Genomic DNA, 19,307 nt, shown 5'->3' on the forward strand with positions numbered 1-19,307 from the left:
TTCAGATGAATCGAACAACCTGTTGTTGGGTTGCTGCCCCTGAATTGGTAATTTTAAGGAAATTTTGCTGTTTTTGGTTATTATCTTGAATATTATTATAGATAGAGATAAACTGTAAACAGCAATAATGTTCAGCAAAGTAAGATTAACAAATAAGTCAACATGACTGAAATGGCCAGTTGACCCCTTTAGGAGTTATTGCCCTTTATAGTCAATTTTTAACAATTTTTCGTAAATCTTAGTAATCTTTTACAAAAATCTTCTCCTCTGAAACTACGTGGCCAAATTAAACCAAACTTGGCCACAATCATCATTTGGTTATCTAGTTTTAAAAATGTGTGGCGTGACCTGGTCAACCAACCAAGATGGCCGCCACGGCTAAAAATAGAACATAGGGGTAAAATTCAGTTTTTGGCTTTTAACTCAAAAACCAAAGCATTTAAAGCAAATCTGACATGAAGTAAAATTGTTTATCAGGTCAAGATCTATCTGCCCTGAAATTTTCAGATGAATCGTTGCTGCCTTTGAATTGGTAATTTTAAGGTAATTTTGCTGTTTTTGGTTATTATCTTGAATATTATTATAGATAGAGATAAACTGTAAAAAACAATAAATGTCGGCAAAGTAAGATCTACAAATAAGTCAACATGACCGAAATTGTCAGTTGACCCCTTTAGGAGTTATTGCCCTTTATAGTCAATTTTTAACCATTTTTTCGTAAATCTTAGTAATCTTTTACAAAAATCTTCTCCTCTGAAACTACTGGGCCAAGTTAATTATAGATAGAGATAATTGTAAGCAGGAAAAATGTTCAGTAAATTAAGATGTACAAACACATCACCATCACCAAAACACAATTTTGTCATGAATCCATCTGCGTCCTTTATTTAATATTCACATAGACCAAGGTGAGCGACACAGGCTCTTTAGAGCCTCTAGTTTTATTGCAGAATAACTTTGGTTGTTTTTCTGAAGTTAGAGTAAAAGTAAAAAGTCAATGTCAACAGTTTTCTAAAAGTTACCAAGAATAATAGATTTTACTTTTTTATCACAAATAACACACATGAATTATAACCACTACTTGATGTTGATATTATTACACAAAAAGCCCATTACTTAATGACTGTATTAGTAAATAAGTCCATTACTTTATAACTGTATTAGTAAATAAGGTCTTGTACCAAATAATAATAATATATGTTTCAGGTTTATACATCAGCATGTTATCTGCTATCAGACTTGTATGTACCTGAATCTGCAGTGAATGATGATTGGGATGATGGCGGTAGTGAAAATGGGGACACAGATGACAGTGAACATAGTGAAGTAAATATAGACATTTCTATAAAAACAATAAGGGAATATGGTAGTATATCCATCCTATTTATGGGATGAGGTGTAATCCAATAATTATACTACTTGCAAACAATTTTTTTGGGAGTATATAGATATCATACCTTCGGTCTTTCTGTCCTTCCTGTGGTCCCTCTGTCTGTCTGTCTGCTCATGTGCCTTGTTAATGCAACTCTAAAGGGAATAGAAATTGATGAACCTTTACACAGTTGGAGATCACTTCATGAGGATTTGCATTTAATATTAGGAATATAATGCAAGTCCTACTGTTTAGAGCAGATAATCAAACTTACTTAATCCGTGGTAATAGTCTCTCATAAAATCAACTTCTCCTAATTAGCTACATGGGTATTGATGAAACTTTACACATTTGTAGAATATTACTTGAGGATGTGCATAAAGAAATATTACCCCTATTAACATGCTATTGGGGAGATAATCCAATTTTCAGGGTGGGGTGATCCTTTTTGTGAATTCCTTCACAGTTCTAGTTTTAACCATGTTTTCCTGAGCTATTCAACCAATGCTTTTAAAGTTTGAAATGTCGTACTGATAACCAAATGGATTTTAAGTTTGATATTGACAATTTTAACTTTTGCTGTTCAGGAGTTGATTGATTTTATGTCGTTTCCATGCAATAAGTTGAGAACCTTTCTACCAATGCTTTTTTAAGTTTTTATATGTTGTTATTGAAAATATATACAGGTCAAATTGGATATCTACAATTTTCAATTTTGCTTTTGAGGAGTTATGATCCTTGATAGATTTGAAAAATTATGTTAGTTTTTTTAAAAAATGAACAGGTTAATATACTATTGACACTTTAGTTCAGAAAGGTCACTTGTGATGTCACTATGCCATCGTAAACATGTTAAAATTTTCATATTTGAGCTAAAATGGCCATTTCACGTTCAGTTTTTGATAAAATTGTAAAAAGATAGTAAAAATCTTTTAACGGATAACCTACTTTAGAAAAATATTGATCTTTAATTTTTTTACCTGCTCAGACACAACTTTTAAATCGTTGTTCAAACAAAACTGTCTAGCAGGTTTTATATGACCGTGACCTCATTTTCATGGTTCATTGGTCAATGCTAAGCCTTCATGGTTTTGTCAGTTTATCAGATACCGTAACCACTAGGTAAACTATATTTGGTGTATGGAATGATTGTAAGATGTACATGTCTTTCTGGCAGGGTTCATCTTACCTTGACCTCATTTACATGGTTCTTTGGTCAGTGTTAAGTTTTTTTGTGGATTGGTCTGTTTCTCAGGAAAATAAGCAATAGGGCCACTATATTTTGTGTATGGAATGATTGAAAGGGAAAATGTCTGTCTGGCATGGTTCATGTGACCTTGACCTCATTTTAATGGATTATTGATAATATTAATGTATGTGATAATTCTTGTAAAATCTTCATATTACAGACTTTTAACATAAATTCAATCATGATAAGTAAAGCAGGCTAGACATTTCAGTATGAACACTCTTGTTTTTATCGATATGCAGCAAAAATTAGTTTATCAAGCTTCTAATGCAATTATCTTGATAAATAACAAAAATTTGCATTTCATAATTTTAAAAATCCTGCCTTATACTTAAGCTTTTTTATGCCCTACCTAGGGGCATTATGTTTTTCGGTCTGTGCGTCTGTTCGTCCATCCGTTAGTCCGTCTGTCCCGCTTCAGGTTAAAGTTTTTGGTCAAGGTAGTTTTTGATGAAGCTGAAGTCCAATCAACTTGAAACTCAGTACACATGTTCCCTATGATATGAGCTTTCTAATTGTAATGCCAAATTAGAGTTTTGACCCCAATTTCACGGTCCAAAAATGATAGTGCGAGTGGGGCATCTGTGTACTATGGACACATTCTTGTGTAAACTGGCAATGTCTTGTTTGACCTTTCCAGCAAGAAGAGGAGTGTAGGGATAATACAACAACAACCATAGATGTTAAAGCTTTATGTGTCAAGTCACAGAGTTATTGTAAAGCTAGAGAGTTTATTCATACCAAATGTATGACAGAAAATGTACAAGAAAGATGTAACATTACATTACAGTTTATAGCCAAGGTATGTATTCCTTGTTTGATCACCTTTACAATGGTCATTTTGTCACATTTCGAGCATGAAGGAGTTGAATGCATATATTATAATATTTTGCTTTTAAATGCTGTCGTTGATATAAATCTAATCATAATTATATTATAGAATCAATTGCTGTTTTCTCTGAACGTATCCTTGTCGACGTATTGTCCTTTTCTGAAGTTCACAATGTGTAAACTGGTTTTGAAACCTATAAAATTACTTAAAAATTCAAAGGTTTTACAGAATCATTTATAGTTCATATGCATAAGGCCTAGTTTATACATATATAAATTTAGATCAAAAATGTTTAAATGTTTATATTTTCAATGATCCAGAGACAAAAGAAGTGTTTTGATTAAGTATTATGCAGAGTATACTGAAATGAAATTAGTATATTGTTGTTATGAATATGCATCTAATATTTGCTAGCTGAAATAAAATACACACCAATATAAATTAGTGTGATTACATGTAGAGAAAACACCTGCAAGGTTATTCAATTTGTACGAGCAAGGATTGAAATGGTATTTATAAACAGCTAGTTTACAAATTTTTTGTTTGTTTCTTATTTGAAGCACATAATTGCATATACATGTATTTTAAAGCTTAAATTGATATTCTAAAAAGACAAATTGAAAATTCTGCAAAGAGAACTTTTAATTAATAATATTGACATCAAAAGTGTTCAGATAGCCTTACATCTCATTTTTTTCTTGCTATTACTTGATCTGTTATTCATAATATTATATAAACTGAAAGAGTTCAAACTTTGACAAAGGAGATTAATGTCGGTGAACCTCAATTTGATATTGTTGATGAATTTTCTGATTTGATTTTGACATGTATAAAAGTGTACAACTTTATGCCACAATTTCTGTATACAAAAGCATATCAGTATACTGTAAATATCATATGCAATTATTAGATTATAAGCAATACATTAAATGTCATGAAGAATCAAGCTAATATCATTTTAATTTCTTTATATTTATCAGGGTTTGAAATCTGTAGATAAAGATTTTACAATACAAACGAGAAAGCAGCATCATATTGTAGAAGAACAAAGACGATGTTACAGTAATGAGGCTATTCCTCTTCATTATGAACCTTTAAAGAAATCAGCACCTCCGTTTGATGATAAACATACCCCACTGCACGACATGGAACATTTACAGGTTTCAGAAACTACTTCTTCAAGAACTTGGCATCGTCTATCAAAAGTTTTACTGCTGCAGAAAGCAACCATAACTTTCTATTCCATTGCAAAATCATCATTTGTTGCACATAATCTGTCCTACAGCTTTAAATATATAAAGCTAGCATTACAATGTTTTGGTAGGTACTTCTTATTATTCTAAGAAAAGAGTATTCTTATATGATTTCGATGATGAATGCTTTTATTTCAACTATAAATTGAAATAAGCATGGATTAAAAAAAATGGAAAAAAAGTTCTGGCTTATAATAATATGATAATGTTATCATAAATGTTACATTAGCCTGTATTTCTTTGCAAAAAAAGATGCAATCTGATTAAAATGCAGATCATGTGTCTAAGCATTGTCAAGCTTAGATTGGAGAAGATGTGGTATAATTGCTGATGAGACAACTATCTACCAGAGACCAAATGTATGCAGTCTTCAACAATGAGCAAAACCCATACTGTATAGTTGACCATTAAAGGTCCTGACATAAAAAGATGTAAATCTGTTATAGTTATCCATGAAAGGCCCTGACATAAAAAGATGTAAATCAATTCAAACAAAAATATCAAAAACCTGATTAATGTACATAACTAGAAGCAAAAAAAACCAAATATGATTGACAGCAGCAAACTACAACCACTGAATTACAGGCTTCTGACTCAAGACAGGCACATACAGAATGTGGCAGGGTTAAATATGTTTGAACCTGCTCAGAGGGGCAATTACAAGATAATTCACTCATTTACTTCCCTTCGAGTTTTACTAGAGCTTTTTTTTTATTAACTACAAAGTTTTGGTTAAAATTTATACACATAGAATGTTGGATTTAATTTATTATACACCCACTCCCAAAGTAGCTGGTATATTGCATTCATCTTGTATGGTTGTTCTTCCTTGCTGTCCGTCTGAGTCATTTGCTGCATATAACTCCTCAGTATTGTGGAGTGATTTGATGTTTGGCCTAAAACTTTATAATGATGAGTAGCTGTTGCTATTTAAAGTGATTTTCAGTATTGCTGTTCATTTTACCTATTTTGATAATACTTTTTACTTTTTAATTTTTGATATACCTTCTATGGAATTTTTCGTCATACATTTCAAAGAATGATATAATAGGCAGTGATATAGGTGTCATTTCTCTTTGCAAAATATTTGGTAAAATTTTAATTCCAGTTGGTAATTGGAAAATTATCTATTGTCAGCATGGTTAGGACAGTTGATCAAAGGAAGACAATTCTAATAATGTTTAAGCTTTTAAGGGATATAATAAAAACTGGATATCATAGTTGCATTTGTTCTATGTTTAACTTTCATTTAATGAAAGGTATTAGAATGTCATTGGCATTTGTTATTGTCAGATTGTGGTAATATAATATGCACAATGTGGTGATTTGTACATTCTACTATATTTGAAACTGTTATCATTCCAACATTTATACTGGAGGGAGTCCTGTTGTCATTGAAGATCAGTTGTCTGATATTGAAGGAACCAGAAGAAATTTTAACACAAATCTTATCAGGCATTTTTTTTTTATTAAACTAACATTCAACTTGGCTTTATCTAAGAGGTCTATTTAACAAACTGAATCCAGTTGTTATTTCTTCCTTTTGGATGTGTGTTTAATGGATTTAGCATTTAGGTCAGTGTTGGAAACATTGAGCATATAAAATTTTATAGAACTTATTATTATTATTTTAATAGTACTAATTTCAGGGCTTTTACAGTAGTTGATTGAGGTTTTGTAAAAGAGGGATTGGGATCAAGGATCCGGAAATTTTTTCACACAATTTCAGTCATTTTGAGATGTCTTAAAAGTTGGTGCCCTTTTTCAAATTGTTGATATCGAATGGTCACTAGATTCATAGCATTAACGAACTTGCTTGTATTGGCTGTTCATCACATTTACTTTGTGAATTTTCTTGCCATTTTACTCAAAACTTGCAAGAACAGTTTAGGGAAGGCAACAGTTTAAATTTGAAATGATTTTAATGACTCAAAATGGTTAAGTTCTCAGACATCGCTAATGTTTCTTTCGATTTTAGACGAAATTTAAACCAGAAGTTTTGCAACAATTCTAAAGTACGATTAATTCCGGATTCATTTCCAGGATTCGTTTTGTTTATCAAATTGACAGGAAATCACCGGGTTTTAAATTTTATTACCTTTGAAAGTGTTTAAATATAATATATATTAGTTGCACAGTTGCACTCGTTTAATTAAGCATGAAATCATTTTGCATTTTACGATTAAGTGTCCTATCTGCTGAAGACAATTTCACGCATGCATATTACATAGTAGATAAAGCACATGTGTTACCCGTGAAAAATTACTTTTTTCTACGTATATTAAATTAAGTTTTAATTTTCAAATCAGAATAATTGATTGTCTTTGCTGAAAAGTAATTAAATAATGAATACCGTTGTCATGGAATTTTAATTTCTTTATGATATTAGTTCTGAGCTTGTGATCATTGTCAGGTGTGAATTAAAAACACAGGTAAAAGGTAATTAGCGATCTTTAGCCAATATTTCCTAGAGGTATGATATAGTTATTAGGAGGGCCCTCAGGATTATCAAACTATACTGGAGTGGCAGTTTTATTACAGGAAAGGGATTTTAAAACAAAAACAAGTGCAAAATGGCGATTAAGAAACTCAATGAAATGACAGAAATTATTTCTGTAAAAAAATAAAATTTGTCATAAATCCCAATGTTTTGTTTTGGACAAATAGATTGCAGCTTAGGACATGACTGGCGAATATGACCATTTCCAGACCCTTGATTGGGATACCAGAATATCAAATTTTACTATCATTTAAAACTTTACAAGGGGAGACAAACTTGTATTGGTATTTGGTATTCTGTAAGGTTGGGAATGAAAGGCCCTCTCAAGCTCATTGAAATCTGTGCTGTATAATTCCATCATCAATGTTTTTGTTTTTATTTTAGCTGGAATAAGAATATTGTTACCAAAGAAAGCACATGGCGATGCAGGGTTACTTGTACAGATTTTGAGTTTAGCTGGTGATATTCATCTTATGTACATACACAGAGGTGTTGACACAGAAACTATTGTTCCAGAATACAGTGATGAAGAAATCACTATAATGGATAGTGTTAACAGAGAATTAGAAACATTTGGTAAATATTTTTTGAAAAGATTGGAACTATTTTTCCAGTTCTTTTCTTAGAAATTCATCACCATCCAGGATGTAGCCATGTTAGCCACTAAACCTAAGGTACGTCTAAACACCGCTCAGGACCTCCTGGGTGCACTCAGGACATACAAGGTGCACTCAGGACATGACATATATGTTTTGGTTAGTGGTGAAGGTATGCATTCGATAGATAATTTAATTCTTCATCTTATAATTATTGTTTTGATAAAATCAATTTAATATTTAAAAAGTTATTAAGGTTTTCATCGGCACGCGCCGTTTTTATGAAATATGTCAGGCATGACCGATGATTATATTGAATACCAATTATCATGTTGATTAAGTCGTTTGATCTTTAATAATTAGGAGTGATTAGTGATGGTACTTACCTCATACAAGTAAGCTTGGCAAACAAACAAAATCAAGATGTTTTTTGAAAAATAAAGAACAATGAATATATATTGTTTTAGAAAAAAACCGTTAAATAAACATTTTTCTTTTTGTTTGTAATAATTGAAGCCAGTCGAGAAATATGAGAAATCTACATGTATAGTTGGGAAATTTTCATTCAATTCATTTCATTTCATTAACTTAATAGATAAAAAAAATATCGTTATTATTTTCTTTGTATAGATTTTCGTATTTTATTAAAATTTCGTGCAATAAAAAGTTTAGTTTTATTCTTAGTTCAAAAATTAAGAAGAATAATTCTTTCGTATTTTCATATCTCTAGATATATTACAATAGACTTTAATTGCATTGTTCCATAGTAAAAAAAAGAATCGGTGAAACACCATTTATAATTTACTTTCAAGATAACAGTTAATCTGATCACTCACTAAAAATAGCGTTGAATTAAAAAAAAAATATTGGTATCATTGCGTTCTAATTCTTATTTATATAATTGTGTGTGTGTGTTTTTGTTCTATTTTCTTGTCTTTGAGATTCATTCAAATAATTAACAACTGTTTGACCAATGAGAGGCTGTGTATGTATAACATAACGATTCAATCAAAATTTCATTTAGTTAGATATATTCCCCTATTGAAACTCGTTCTTGTCCAGTAATAAATCCCTTGAATGAGTTTGAAAAGGGAAATAAATTTGTCATACTTTTCATGAATTAAGATTTAGTTTTGTAAATGGAACCCGTTCTTAACTGTAGAAGCCGTACTTGCCAAAATACGCTTTTCAAATAATCAAATCTCATATAGTTAGTGTTCTTTCTCATTTTTATCGTTCTTGTCCAGTAATTTCATTCTTGAGTAATACGAATGTTTTAAAAATCCGCATTTATTAAGATTTATCTTTCTCATTAAAGTTGTTCTTGTCTAGCTGTAATACAAGCCTTGAACGAATTCCAATGTGAAAATAAATTCTGAAAAATTAATTTGTCTCCGTTTTCTGAAAATTATCATATTTGGGTATTATTTCTGAATAGTTTGTAAGTAAACGAAATCCGTTCAAACCACGACTAAGTCTTCGTGCAAAGAGTTTGAAGTGCCAAAACCCCAAAAACTTGCTCGTAAGCCAAACCAAAGGAAAAGACCAAGGACAGCACGTACGCAGCCAAGATATTAGACTTAGCAAATCATATAAATAAATACTGATCTGTCTTATTAAGGTTAAGTTCTAAATATTGTCATTGAAAATATAGGACCAGTTCATAATTTCAATAAATTTGTTATCTATATCAAGGCTGTGAAGATCTAGAATAAATTTTGAACATTCATGAAAAAGGTTATATCGAATATCGTCATAAAGTGTGCATTCCATAAGGAAATGTTTTTCAGTCTCGACACTGCAACTTTCACAAAACTTAATAACATCGTGTTATTCATTTTAAACGTAACACAGTACTAACAACACAATTCATAAACAACAATAAAGATAATCCAATCAATTTTGTTGATTGGATAATTCACGGCTCAGTGACACGTGCCCTCATTATTTCATAAGAATTAACATATCTATCTAAGTTCGATTTCAAATTGTACCAAAATTTAACTCTTAAATAAGCAGCGTGTAACAAATATATTCATCCATCCTGTGTGCAAATACGATGACTATAAAGGGTCCTGAGTGCACATTGTATGTCCTGAGTGCACTCAGGAGGTCCTGAGCGGTGTTTAGACGTACCCCTAAACCTATACTTATTAAGATATAGTTCCCAATACTTCTTATGTCTATATAAGTATGCACAAATGAATTGTAAAAAAAAATGGGTTATATCTTAACAGCAGTTTATTCAATTATGTATGACATTAGTTTCATCAACTTGCTGGCTAGTTTGGTCATTTTAATTGTATCACCTGTGACAAATATGGCAGAATGTGAGACATAGGGATGACACATATCTTGTTCTTGACATTATTTTCATGGTTCACTGGCTTCTTAAATGTGTAACACATTCAATGGCTGTTGTTTAGTATTAGCCATCTATAATGATATCGATATAAGTCAATGTTGCACAGACTTTATCAAAGCCCAAAAGAAAATGATCTGCTTTAAGTATATAATAGTGTATATAGTGTATATCATATGGCTTTTCAATATTAAACACCCTCAACCTTATAATACACCAAGCAGAGTCATCAGGATTACAGTAATGTCTCTGGTTGATATTGGTGTGAAATTGAAAAAGCCATAAAACATTCTCTATATAATATAGTTACAAATTGGAAGACTTTCTTGTCCTCTGAGACAAATTGTGTCACAAAAATACAAAAATGATATTGATTTAAAAATGTAAAACTATTGAATCACAAATTAAGATAGCATACTAGAACAGACAGTGGTTTACTTTAAAAACTTTGCCGAATTGTTCAAAATGCATCATTTTTGCATCATTTGGGAACAAAAACATGAAACATGACCTAAATTTCAAGCTTAAAAAAGACCAATATCAAGTCAAAATATTTCAAGACCCTAAATGGTGACCTCAAACAATAGTTTCCATTTTGGCAACATCTATGTTGAATTAACTGCTTTAAATCTTTTTTCATTCTTTTAGAATACGAATGGGTATGTTCACTACGTGATGAGATGAAAGGGAGACTACTCTTGTGTTGCCAGTGTTATTCTGTTGCCATTGAAACAGCTCAATCCATAACAACAGATTCAAAATGTGAACCAGTACTTTCATTAACAAAAAGACATGGTAACATTCTTAATGAGTTGGGAGTGTGGTACATGAACCAAGCACAATGTCTTCTCCAAAAACCAGGTAATTTTTAAAATACTATACAGATCAAATGTCTTAAATTACCATGTAAAAAACCTTCAACTCCGAAACTATTGCTAGGTTGAAAATTCTATAGATTTTTAGCGACCTTGACTACCCATTAGGGTCTTGCAATTTAGAGTTATTGCTCTTTCATGGTGATGATTCTTACCAATTTTTAGCTCACCTGACCCAAAATGGTCAAGTGAGCTTTTCTCATCACTTAGCGTCCGTTGTCCGTCATCGTCGTCCGTCAACTTTTACAAAAATCTTCTCCTCTGAAACTACTGGACCAAATAAAACCAAACTTAGTCTAAAACATCCTTAGGGTATCTAGTTAAAAAAAAAATGTATCCGATGACCCCAGCCATGAACAAAGATGGCCGCCATGGCTAAAAATAGCATAAATGTGGTAAAATGCAGTTTTTGGCTTATATCTCTGAAACTATAGCATTTAGAGCAAATCTGACAGGGAAAAATTGTTCATCAGGTCAAGATCTATCTCATCTATAATATCATTTTTGTATAAAATTAAAGAATATTTGCCTATACACACAAGACAACTATTTTATAATGCATATATTCTACCATATATAGACTATTGTAGTTCAGTTTGGGGAAATTTATTACAAAAAGATTCAGATAGAATTATAAAACTTCAAAAAAGAGTAGCAAGAATTATACTTGAATGTGATATATCTGTTCCATCTAATTTTATGTTTTCTTCTTTAAAATGGCTATCTTTTATAAAAAGAATAAAATACCAACAATCAATTCTAATGTATAAAATTGTAAATGGACTAACACCTGATTACTTAGCAATGCTAAATATTAATGAGGTTCAACACTACAACTTACGATCTGTCTCTTATAAAGATCTATTTGTTCCAAGACCAAATACAAATTAAACCAAACTTAGCCTAAATCATCCTTAGGGTATTTAGTTTTAAAAAATGTATCTGATGACCCCGTCCATCAACTAATATGGCCACCATGGCTAAAAATAGAATATTGGGGGGGTTGGTAAAATGCAGTTTGGCTTATATCTCTGAAACTAATTCATGTAGAGCAAATCTGACGTGGTAAAAATGTGGTAAAATGCAGTTTGGCTTATATCTCTAAAACTAATTCATGTAGAGCAAATCTGACATGTGGTAAAAATGTTCATCAGGTTAAGATCTATCTGCCCAGAAATTTTCACACACATCAGACAACCTGTTGTTGGGTTGCTGCCCCTGAATTTGTAATTTTAAGGAAATTTTGCAGTTTTTATACAACCGCAAAATTTTGCGGTTGTATATTGGTATGACGTTGGCGGCAGCGTCATCGTCGTCATCGTCCTTGTCCGAAGACACATTGGTTTTCGCACTCTAACTTTAATTTAAGTGAATGGATCTCTATGAAATTTTACCATAAGGTTCAATACCACAAAAGGAAGGTTGGGATTGATTTTGATGGTTATGGTACCGACAGTTAAGGAATTAGGGGCCAAAAAGGGGCCAAAAATAAGCATTTTTGTATCTTCCAGACATAACTTGTGTGTTAGTGTATGGATCTCTCTGACATTGTACTACAAGGTTCCATATTACAAAGGGAATGCTGGGATAAGTTTTGGGGGTAATTGCCTCAAGATTTTAGGAATTAGGGGCCAAAAAAGGGGCAAAAAACAAGCATTTTTCTAGTTTCATGACAATAACTTGTGTGTAAGTGTATGAATCTTTCTGAAATTGTACTACAAGGTTCCATGTCACAAAGGGAAAGCTGGAATTGAGTTTGGGGGTAATTGCCCAAAACGTTTAGGAATAAGGGGCCAAAAAAGGGCTAAAATAAGCATTTTTCTAGTTTCCAGACAATAACTTGTGTTCAAGTGTATGGATCTCTCTGAAATTGTACTGCAAGGTACCATACCACAAAGGGAAGGCTGGGATTGATTTTGGGGGTAATTGCCTCAAAATTTTAGGAATTAGGAACCAAAAAGGGGCAAAAAAACAAGCATTTTTCTAGTTTCAGGACAATAACTTGTGTGTAAGTCAAGGCTTCCAAAACGGTCATATATTCTGGACATTTGTATAATGTCCGGTAAAAGTCCGGCTGGGCAAAGCATGAAACGGACAACTTCTTTTTAGTTTTCAAAGCTTAAGAGACGGTCATTTTAACATAATTCGCTATCTTTTTGACCCAACCTTTTGCCTTTAACAGCCACACATTTCCGGTCATAAAAGTGACATGATCATTGAGTACTATCAAAACAACCCCTACTTTAATACCTTCTCATTTTAATCAAGGCTAATTAGTTGTCGAACAGCTGAAATTTACCTGTTCACGTAACAGGTAAACTATTTTGAACCGGACATTGATCGGTCTATTCAGAGTTACTTTCTTACATTTCAGCGGTTTGCATCTAATTAATTTAGTTAAAAAGATTTAAATTATCAGAAATACGTTTACAAATATGATTTGATGAAAAAATTAAAACGGTGAAAATGAAAAATCGTCATAACCACGTTGCTTGAACCAGAGACATGTCTCTGTTGGAACTAGTACACGTGTGCGCATGTGCGCAGGTGTGAAATTTAATTATGCATCCTAATTTCTTCAAAAAATGCTTAAATTGTCATTGATACCTTTATCTCACGTTTATTTCGAATATTTTCTTGAAGAAATAACGTAGAAAGAGCTACTTACACTCATTCATGTTTTGCAAACGTACACAGAATTTACATATCCGTCTCTGGTCCATGTTTTACCATTGTCAAGATAACATCCGGTTTAGATTTAAAAACGAAAGTAAAGTTTTTGACAACGTTATTTTGCACAAATAAAGAGTCTAAGCAGATATAAGTACGCTGATGTTGCACACTTCGAATGATACACTGCCAATTTAACAGTTTACGTCAGAACTTCGAATTTGAATCAAAGAAAGTTTAATATCGTTTTTTTTTAATGTCAATCATTGGGATGGCCAACTCAGCAACTGATTACCATAATTGCCTTTTATTTATTTAGTCTTAAGGGATTAAAATCGGGATAATATATAAAATGTCCGGCTGGCTAAAAATAATTTTGGAAGCCCTGGTGTAAGTGTATGGATCTTTATGACAATTGTACAACAAGGTTCCATATCACAAAGGGAAAGCTGGGTTTGAGTTTGGGGGTATATGCCGTAAACGTTTAGGAATTTGGGGCCAAAAAGGGGCCTAAAAACAAGCATTTTTCTAGTTTCCAGACAAAAACTTGTGTTCAAGTGTATGGATCTCTCTGAAATTGTACTGCAAGGCACCATACCACAACGGGAAGGCTGGGATTGAGTTTGGGGGTGATGAATCATAAGGGGGTTTAAAAAATTTGGGGGAGGGATTTTTTTTCCCTTTTTTTCCTTTTTTTTTCTTTAAAATTTTCCATTTTAAATTGGTTATTTCTGATTTATATATAAAAGCAAATAATAATGATATTGTTTGAATAGGTAAATTAAAATTTTTTAAGTTCGTAGACCACATTCATTCTGTGTCAGAAACCTATGCTGTGTCAAATATTTAATCACCATTCAAATTCAGTGCTGTATCAAGCGTGAATATTGTGTCCATACTTGCCCCAACTGTTCAGGGTTCGACCTCTGCGGTCGTATCAAGCTGCGCCCAGCGGAGCATTTTATTGGTTATTATCTTGAATATTATTATAGATAGAGATAAACTGTAAACAGCATTAATGTTCAGCAAAGTAAGATCTATAAATAAGTCAACATGACCAAAATGGTCAATTGAACCCTTATTTACTTATGGGGTTTTTTAACGACCTTGACTGGCTATAAAGCCCTCGGACAGTCGGTAATTGACCCATTAAGGAGTTATTGCCCTTTATAGTCAATTTTAACAATTTTTGGTAAATTTTTGTAATCTTTTACAAAAATCTTCTACTCTGAAACTACTGAGACAAATTTAACCAAACTTGGCCACAGTCATCATTAGGGTATCTAGTTTAAAAATGTGTTCGATGACCCCGCCTACCAACCAACATGGCCGACATGGCTAAAAATAGAACACAGGGGGAAAATGCAAGTTTTGTCTATTATTTTTTGAACCGTTATAAATAGAGAAAAACTGAAAGGAGCAAAAAGTTTCAGAATAATGAGCTTTACCAATTGTCCATATACGTCAAAACTGTTAGACAAATTCTTTTTTTTAAATTTTTACAAAAATCTTCTCCTCTTAATCTACGTGGCCAAATGGAATTAAACTTAGCCACAATTAATATAAGAGTATCTTGATTGAAAAATGTATCCGATGACCCTGCCCTACAACCAACATGGTCCCCATTGGTAAAAATAGAACATAGGGGTTTACTATAGCAGTCTGGGAAAAATGTAAAAAAACAATTTCAAATGGTCTCAACTTGAAAACTAATTTAAATAATGATAAGGGGTTTTTAGTAACTATTGTAAGACTACAATGGGATGACTTGATTTTTTTCCAGGGGGTGCAATTTTTTTCGGGGGGGGGAGTGCTAATAATTTCTCCTTGATAAGTGTTACTTTTTCTATAAACCAATATTTTTTCTTATCTTTCAGCATACTTATATTGGGTGAATGCCCCCCCCCCCAGACCTGGCGGGTTAGTCAGGATCAGCCCCTGCTCAAATTTTTTTTGAAGGGTGTTCCATAAAAACATTTAAAGGCATTTTCAGCATTATACTGGCCCTGGGTGAAATAAATTTTGGAGCGGAGGAGAGAAAATTTTTTATTTTTTGTTAATTATCTTGAATGTCATTATAGATTCAGATATACTGTAAACAGCAAAAATATCAAGCAAAGAAAGATCTACAAATAAGTTGACCTGACCAATTGGTAATTGACATCTTATTGGAGTTATTGTCCTTATAAGTGGACACTGTATGGGAGGGAGGGGGCATTAAGTTTTACCCTTGTCTGTCTGTACGTACGTACGTCCCAAAATTGGTTTCCGTTCTCTAACTTTAGTTTGCCTCAACCAAATGTTATGAAACTTATACACAATGCTTATTACCACAAAACACAGATCAAGTTTGAATTTTGGTGGCGTCACTTTTACCATTCTAGAGTTATGCCCCTTTACAAATGGAAAAATTGCTGAAATATTTGTTTCTGTTCTCTAACTTTAGTTTGCCTCAACCAAATGTTATGAAACTTATAAACAATGCTTATTACCACAAAACTCAGATTAAGTACAAATTTTGGTAGCGTCACTTTTACAGTTCTTGGATTATGTCCCTTTATAATGTTATATGCAAGTGGGGGCATCATCTGTGTCCCATGGACACATTCCCCATTTATTTCAGTAACTTTTAGTGCTTACCCCAACTTTATTTGATGGATATCATATGTCACCTGACCATTGTAAACCTTATTTTCAAAATAAGTTTTTCGAAATTAGGTCTGTTTCATAGTAACTATAAGTGATACCTCAACTATATTTGGTTTGTATATTCCTCTTGAGGTCTACATGGGAGTTTGACATGTTACCTGACCTTGCCCTCATTTTCATGATCCAGTGATTTTCAGTCAGAACTTATTTAGCCTTTGTAGTATGATTAAATCTGTTGAAAGAAACACATGCCCAACATAGTTGAAGATAATTACTGTGTCAAGAACAATATTGCGTCAAGCAAATTACTGTTCAAAAGTTATACACTTCTACTAGAAAAGTTAACATATACCAAAGTGACAAGAACTATAAATCCATACAGACACTACAATGGTCATGGTCAATAAAGAGAAAAGGACAAACAGTCAAAACAAACATGGCATCGAAAAGTAAAGTTTGAGTAACACAAACCCTTCCCAAAAAATTGGGCTAAAATCATTTGCTTGATTTGATAAATTTGAAATCATGAAATTAAAGATGGACACTTGAGAATGGCCTAGACATTAGAGGAGATTGAAAATACATATTGACATAATTTCTAGTTTTGAATTTGGTCAATATGATCCATTAATCATAATTATGACCCAGCAGAAAAAAAAATCAATATTTCATGTCATTCTTAAAATCCACTGCCTACAGTTTTTCATTGAACCATTAAGAAATACATGTAAATCATTCTACTTGCACTTAACAATAACTATTCTTATACCCAGGTGAGTGTTTCAGACACAGTTTATTTTAAATTTTACAACTTTTGGCCTCATGGTTGTCATCAAATTAAAAAAAAGTTATAGTAATTGTGTTAAATGTTTTTAAGCTTGCCTTTTTTTTTGTATAAAGGTGTATATGCCTCTGTATTTCAGATGGAATTTTTCCAAAAGGAGAATTTGAATCTTTATGTGAGGAAAGCTGTGCCTGTTTAAAGAAGGGAATGTCTAAATTCCAGTCAGTAGGTGATAAAGCTAACAAGGCCCTTCTTATGTCCAATAAGGGTAGACTGTATCGTGTAAAGGCACAGGAACAGTCGCAGAGTTCTAGAACTGCAGGGAAAGAATTTAGTGTTGAAGAAAGAAATTCATGCAAACAGGTAAACATATTGTTGATTTTGGCATGTTTTTACTGGCATTTTCAAGTCAGTAATTCTGTCCATCTAAAACACACAGAGAGGACCTAGATAGTGCCATTCATAAATCTAAAATTTTTCCTATGACATAATTTAAACTTTGTACAGTAATCACACACAGATTGAAGATATGTATTTGAATTAGTTTTTCTCATGTTTCCCATGTATGGAACCTTAGTCTTTTTTTTCAAAATTGATATAAAGAGTACCTAATTTGTGTCTGACACCTTTAAAACAGTTTTATTTCAACATTGAGGGGTGTTGAAATCCCATGCCAAACTTGCCAGACTTGTATCTCAGACCGGCTGGACTTTTGTCTTGGTAGCCTGCGTACAAGCAAGAAAATGTTACTCAACAATGCTCAAAATTAAAACAAAATATGCAAATTGCCTCTAGATGTCTGTTGGTATTTTTTGTTGTTTGGTTGCCATCTCATTGATATCAAACCCACACCTCATTCATGATCAATTTATACACATAAAAAATATATCATCATTCATTTGTGTCGTTGATAACTATATGAGTGTAACAGTTTTGTCATCCCTGATTCCAAAAGATTTCATTGAAAATTATTCAGACTTTGTGTTCAGGGCCTGAATATCTTCATTTTTAACTTCATTCTGTTATATACAAACCCTACACAACATACATATATATAAATGATAAGTTATATCTGGCTTCACTGCATCAAAAAATAAAACTTTCCTTAGTCTTAGAATTTTCAAAAATACCATGAGAACAACCACGCTCATGCATTTTGGTTAGATCAACAAAATTCTTACAATTTTTGTACCTTTATGGCATTTATGAAAGGCTTTTCTGCACACCAGCACTGTACAATGCAGTACGATACCTTTATCAACTATATTTAAATCCAAAAATGTATATGGGACATTTAGACTTTAAAACCAACAATGGGTTAGAGAGAACAGAAAAAGATACATAGATAAGCCTTAGACAGTTGTATTAAAGTAAAAGTGCAATTTTGTATCTATTCAATCATATCTATAAAGAAGCAATGAATCCTGTCATACAATACCCTTCTCCATGAACAGACCATTAATAGTTATAGTTTACCTTGATAGCAAAATGAAAGTACAAGTTAAAAGTATGTTACATAAAAATCATTATAAACGGTAAATGATGGTGAAAGATCTAAGAAAATGGTGGATAAATAGCAGTAAACCTTGGTCATATTTTTCTATAGATATAGGAAGATGTGGTATGAGTGCCAATGAGACAACTCTCCATCCAAGTTACAATTTATAAAAGTAAACCATTATAGGTCAAGGTACAGCCTTCAATACGGAGCATTGGCTCACACTGAACAGCAAGCTATAAAGGGCCCCAAAAAATTCCTAGTGTAAAACCATTCAAACGGAAAAACCAACGGTGTAATCTATATAAAAACAAGAAACGAGAAACACGTATGAACCACATAAACAGATGACAACTACTGTAATAAGATTCCTGACTTAGGACAGGTGCAAACATTTGCAGCGGGATTAAACGTTTTAATGGTACCAAACCTTCTCCCTTTTCTGAAACAATATAGTATAACATCACAACAAAGAAAAACACACTATAAAATATCAATTGGAAGGCTTAACTCAATCAAAAAACGTAAATAAACACACAATGAACGAATAAATATGCATCTATACCTCACACTGTTTTGATACTTCATTTGAAACCATAAGTACTGATGACAAATTTTATTTAATGAATGGTTTCCCATTTCAATATAATATTTGAATGCATTGTAT

General features: G+C 32.3%; 1 protein-coding gene across 2 annotated transcripts in view; it reads left to right on the plus strand.

The window, feature by feature from the left end:
• The window catches only part of LOC127734993 (erythroid differentiation-related factor 1-like), a 62,805-nt gene that overhangs the window by 25,437 nt on the left and 18,061 nt on the right, over positions 1-19,307 (plus strand). For both annotated transcript variants that reach the window (XM_052245051.1, XM_052245052.1), the window contains exons 12-17: positions 1,207-1,326; positions 3,262-3,423; positions 4,434-4,773; positions 7,591-7,782; positions 10,813-11,025; positions 17,282-17,505. In XM_052245051.1, the coding sequence (XP_052101011.1) occupies positions 1,207-1,326; positions 3,262-3,423; positions 4,434-4,773; positions 7,591-7,782; positions 10,813-11,025; positions 17,282-17,505 (1,251 nt within the window). The remainder of the gene's footprint in view (positions 1-1,206; positions 1,327-3,261; positions 3,424-4,433; positions 4,774-7,590; positions 7,783-10,812; positions 11,026-17,281; positions 17,506-19,307) is intronic.

This window comes from Mytilus californianus, unplaced genomic scaffold (genome assembly GCF_021869535.1).
Source record: "Mytilus californianus isolate M0D057914Y unplaced genomic scaffold, xbMytCali1.0.p SCAF_3, whole genome shotgun sequence".
Lineage (NCBI taxonomy): Eukaryota > Metazoa > Mollusca > Bivalvia > Mytilida > Mytilidae > Mytilus > Mytilus californianus.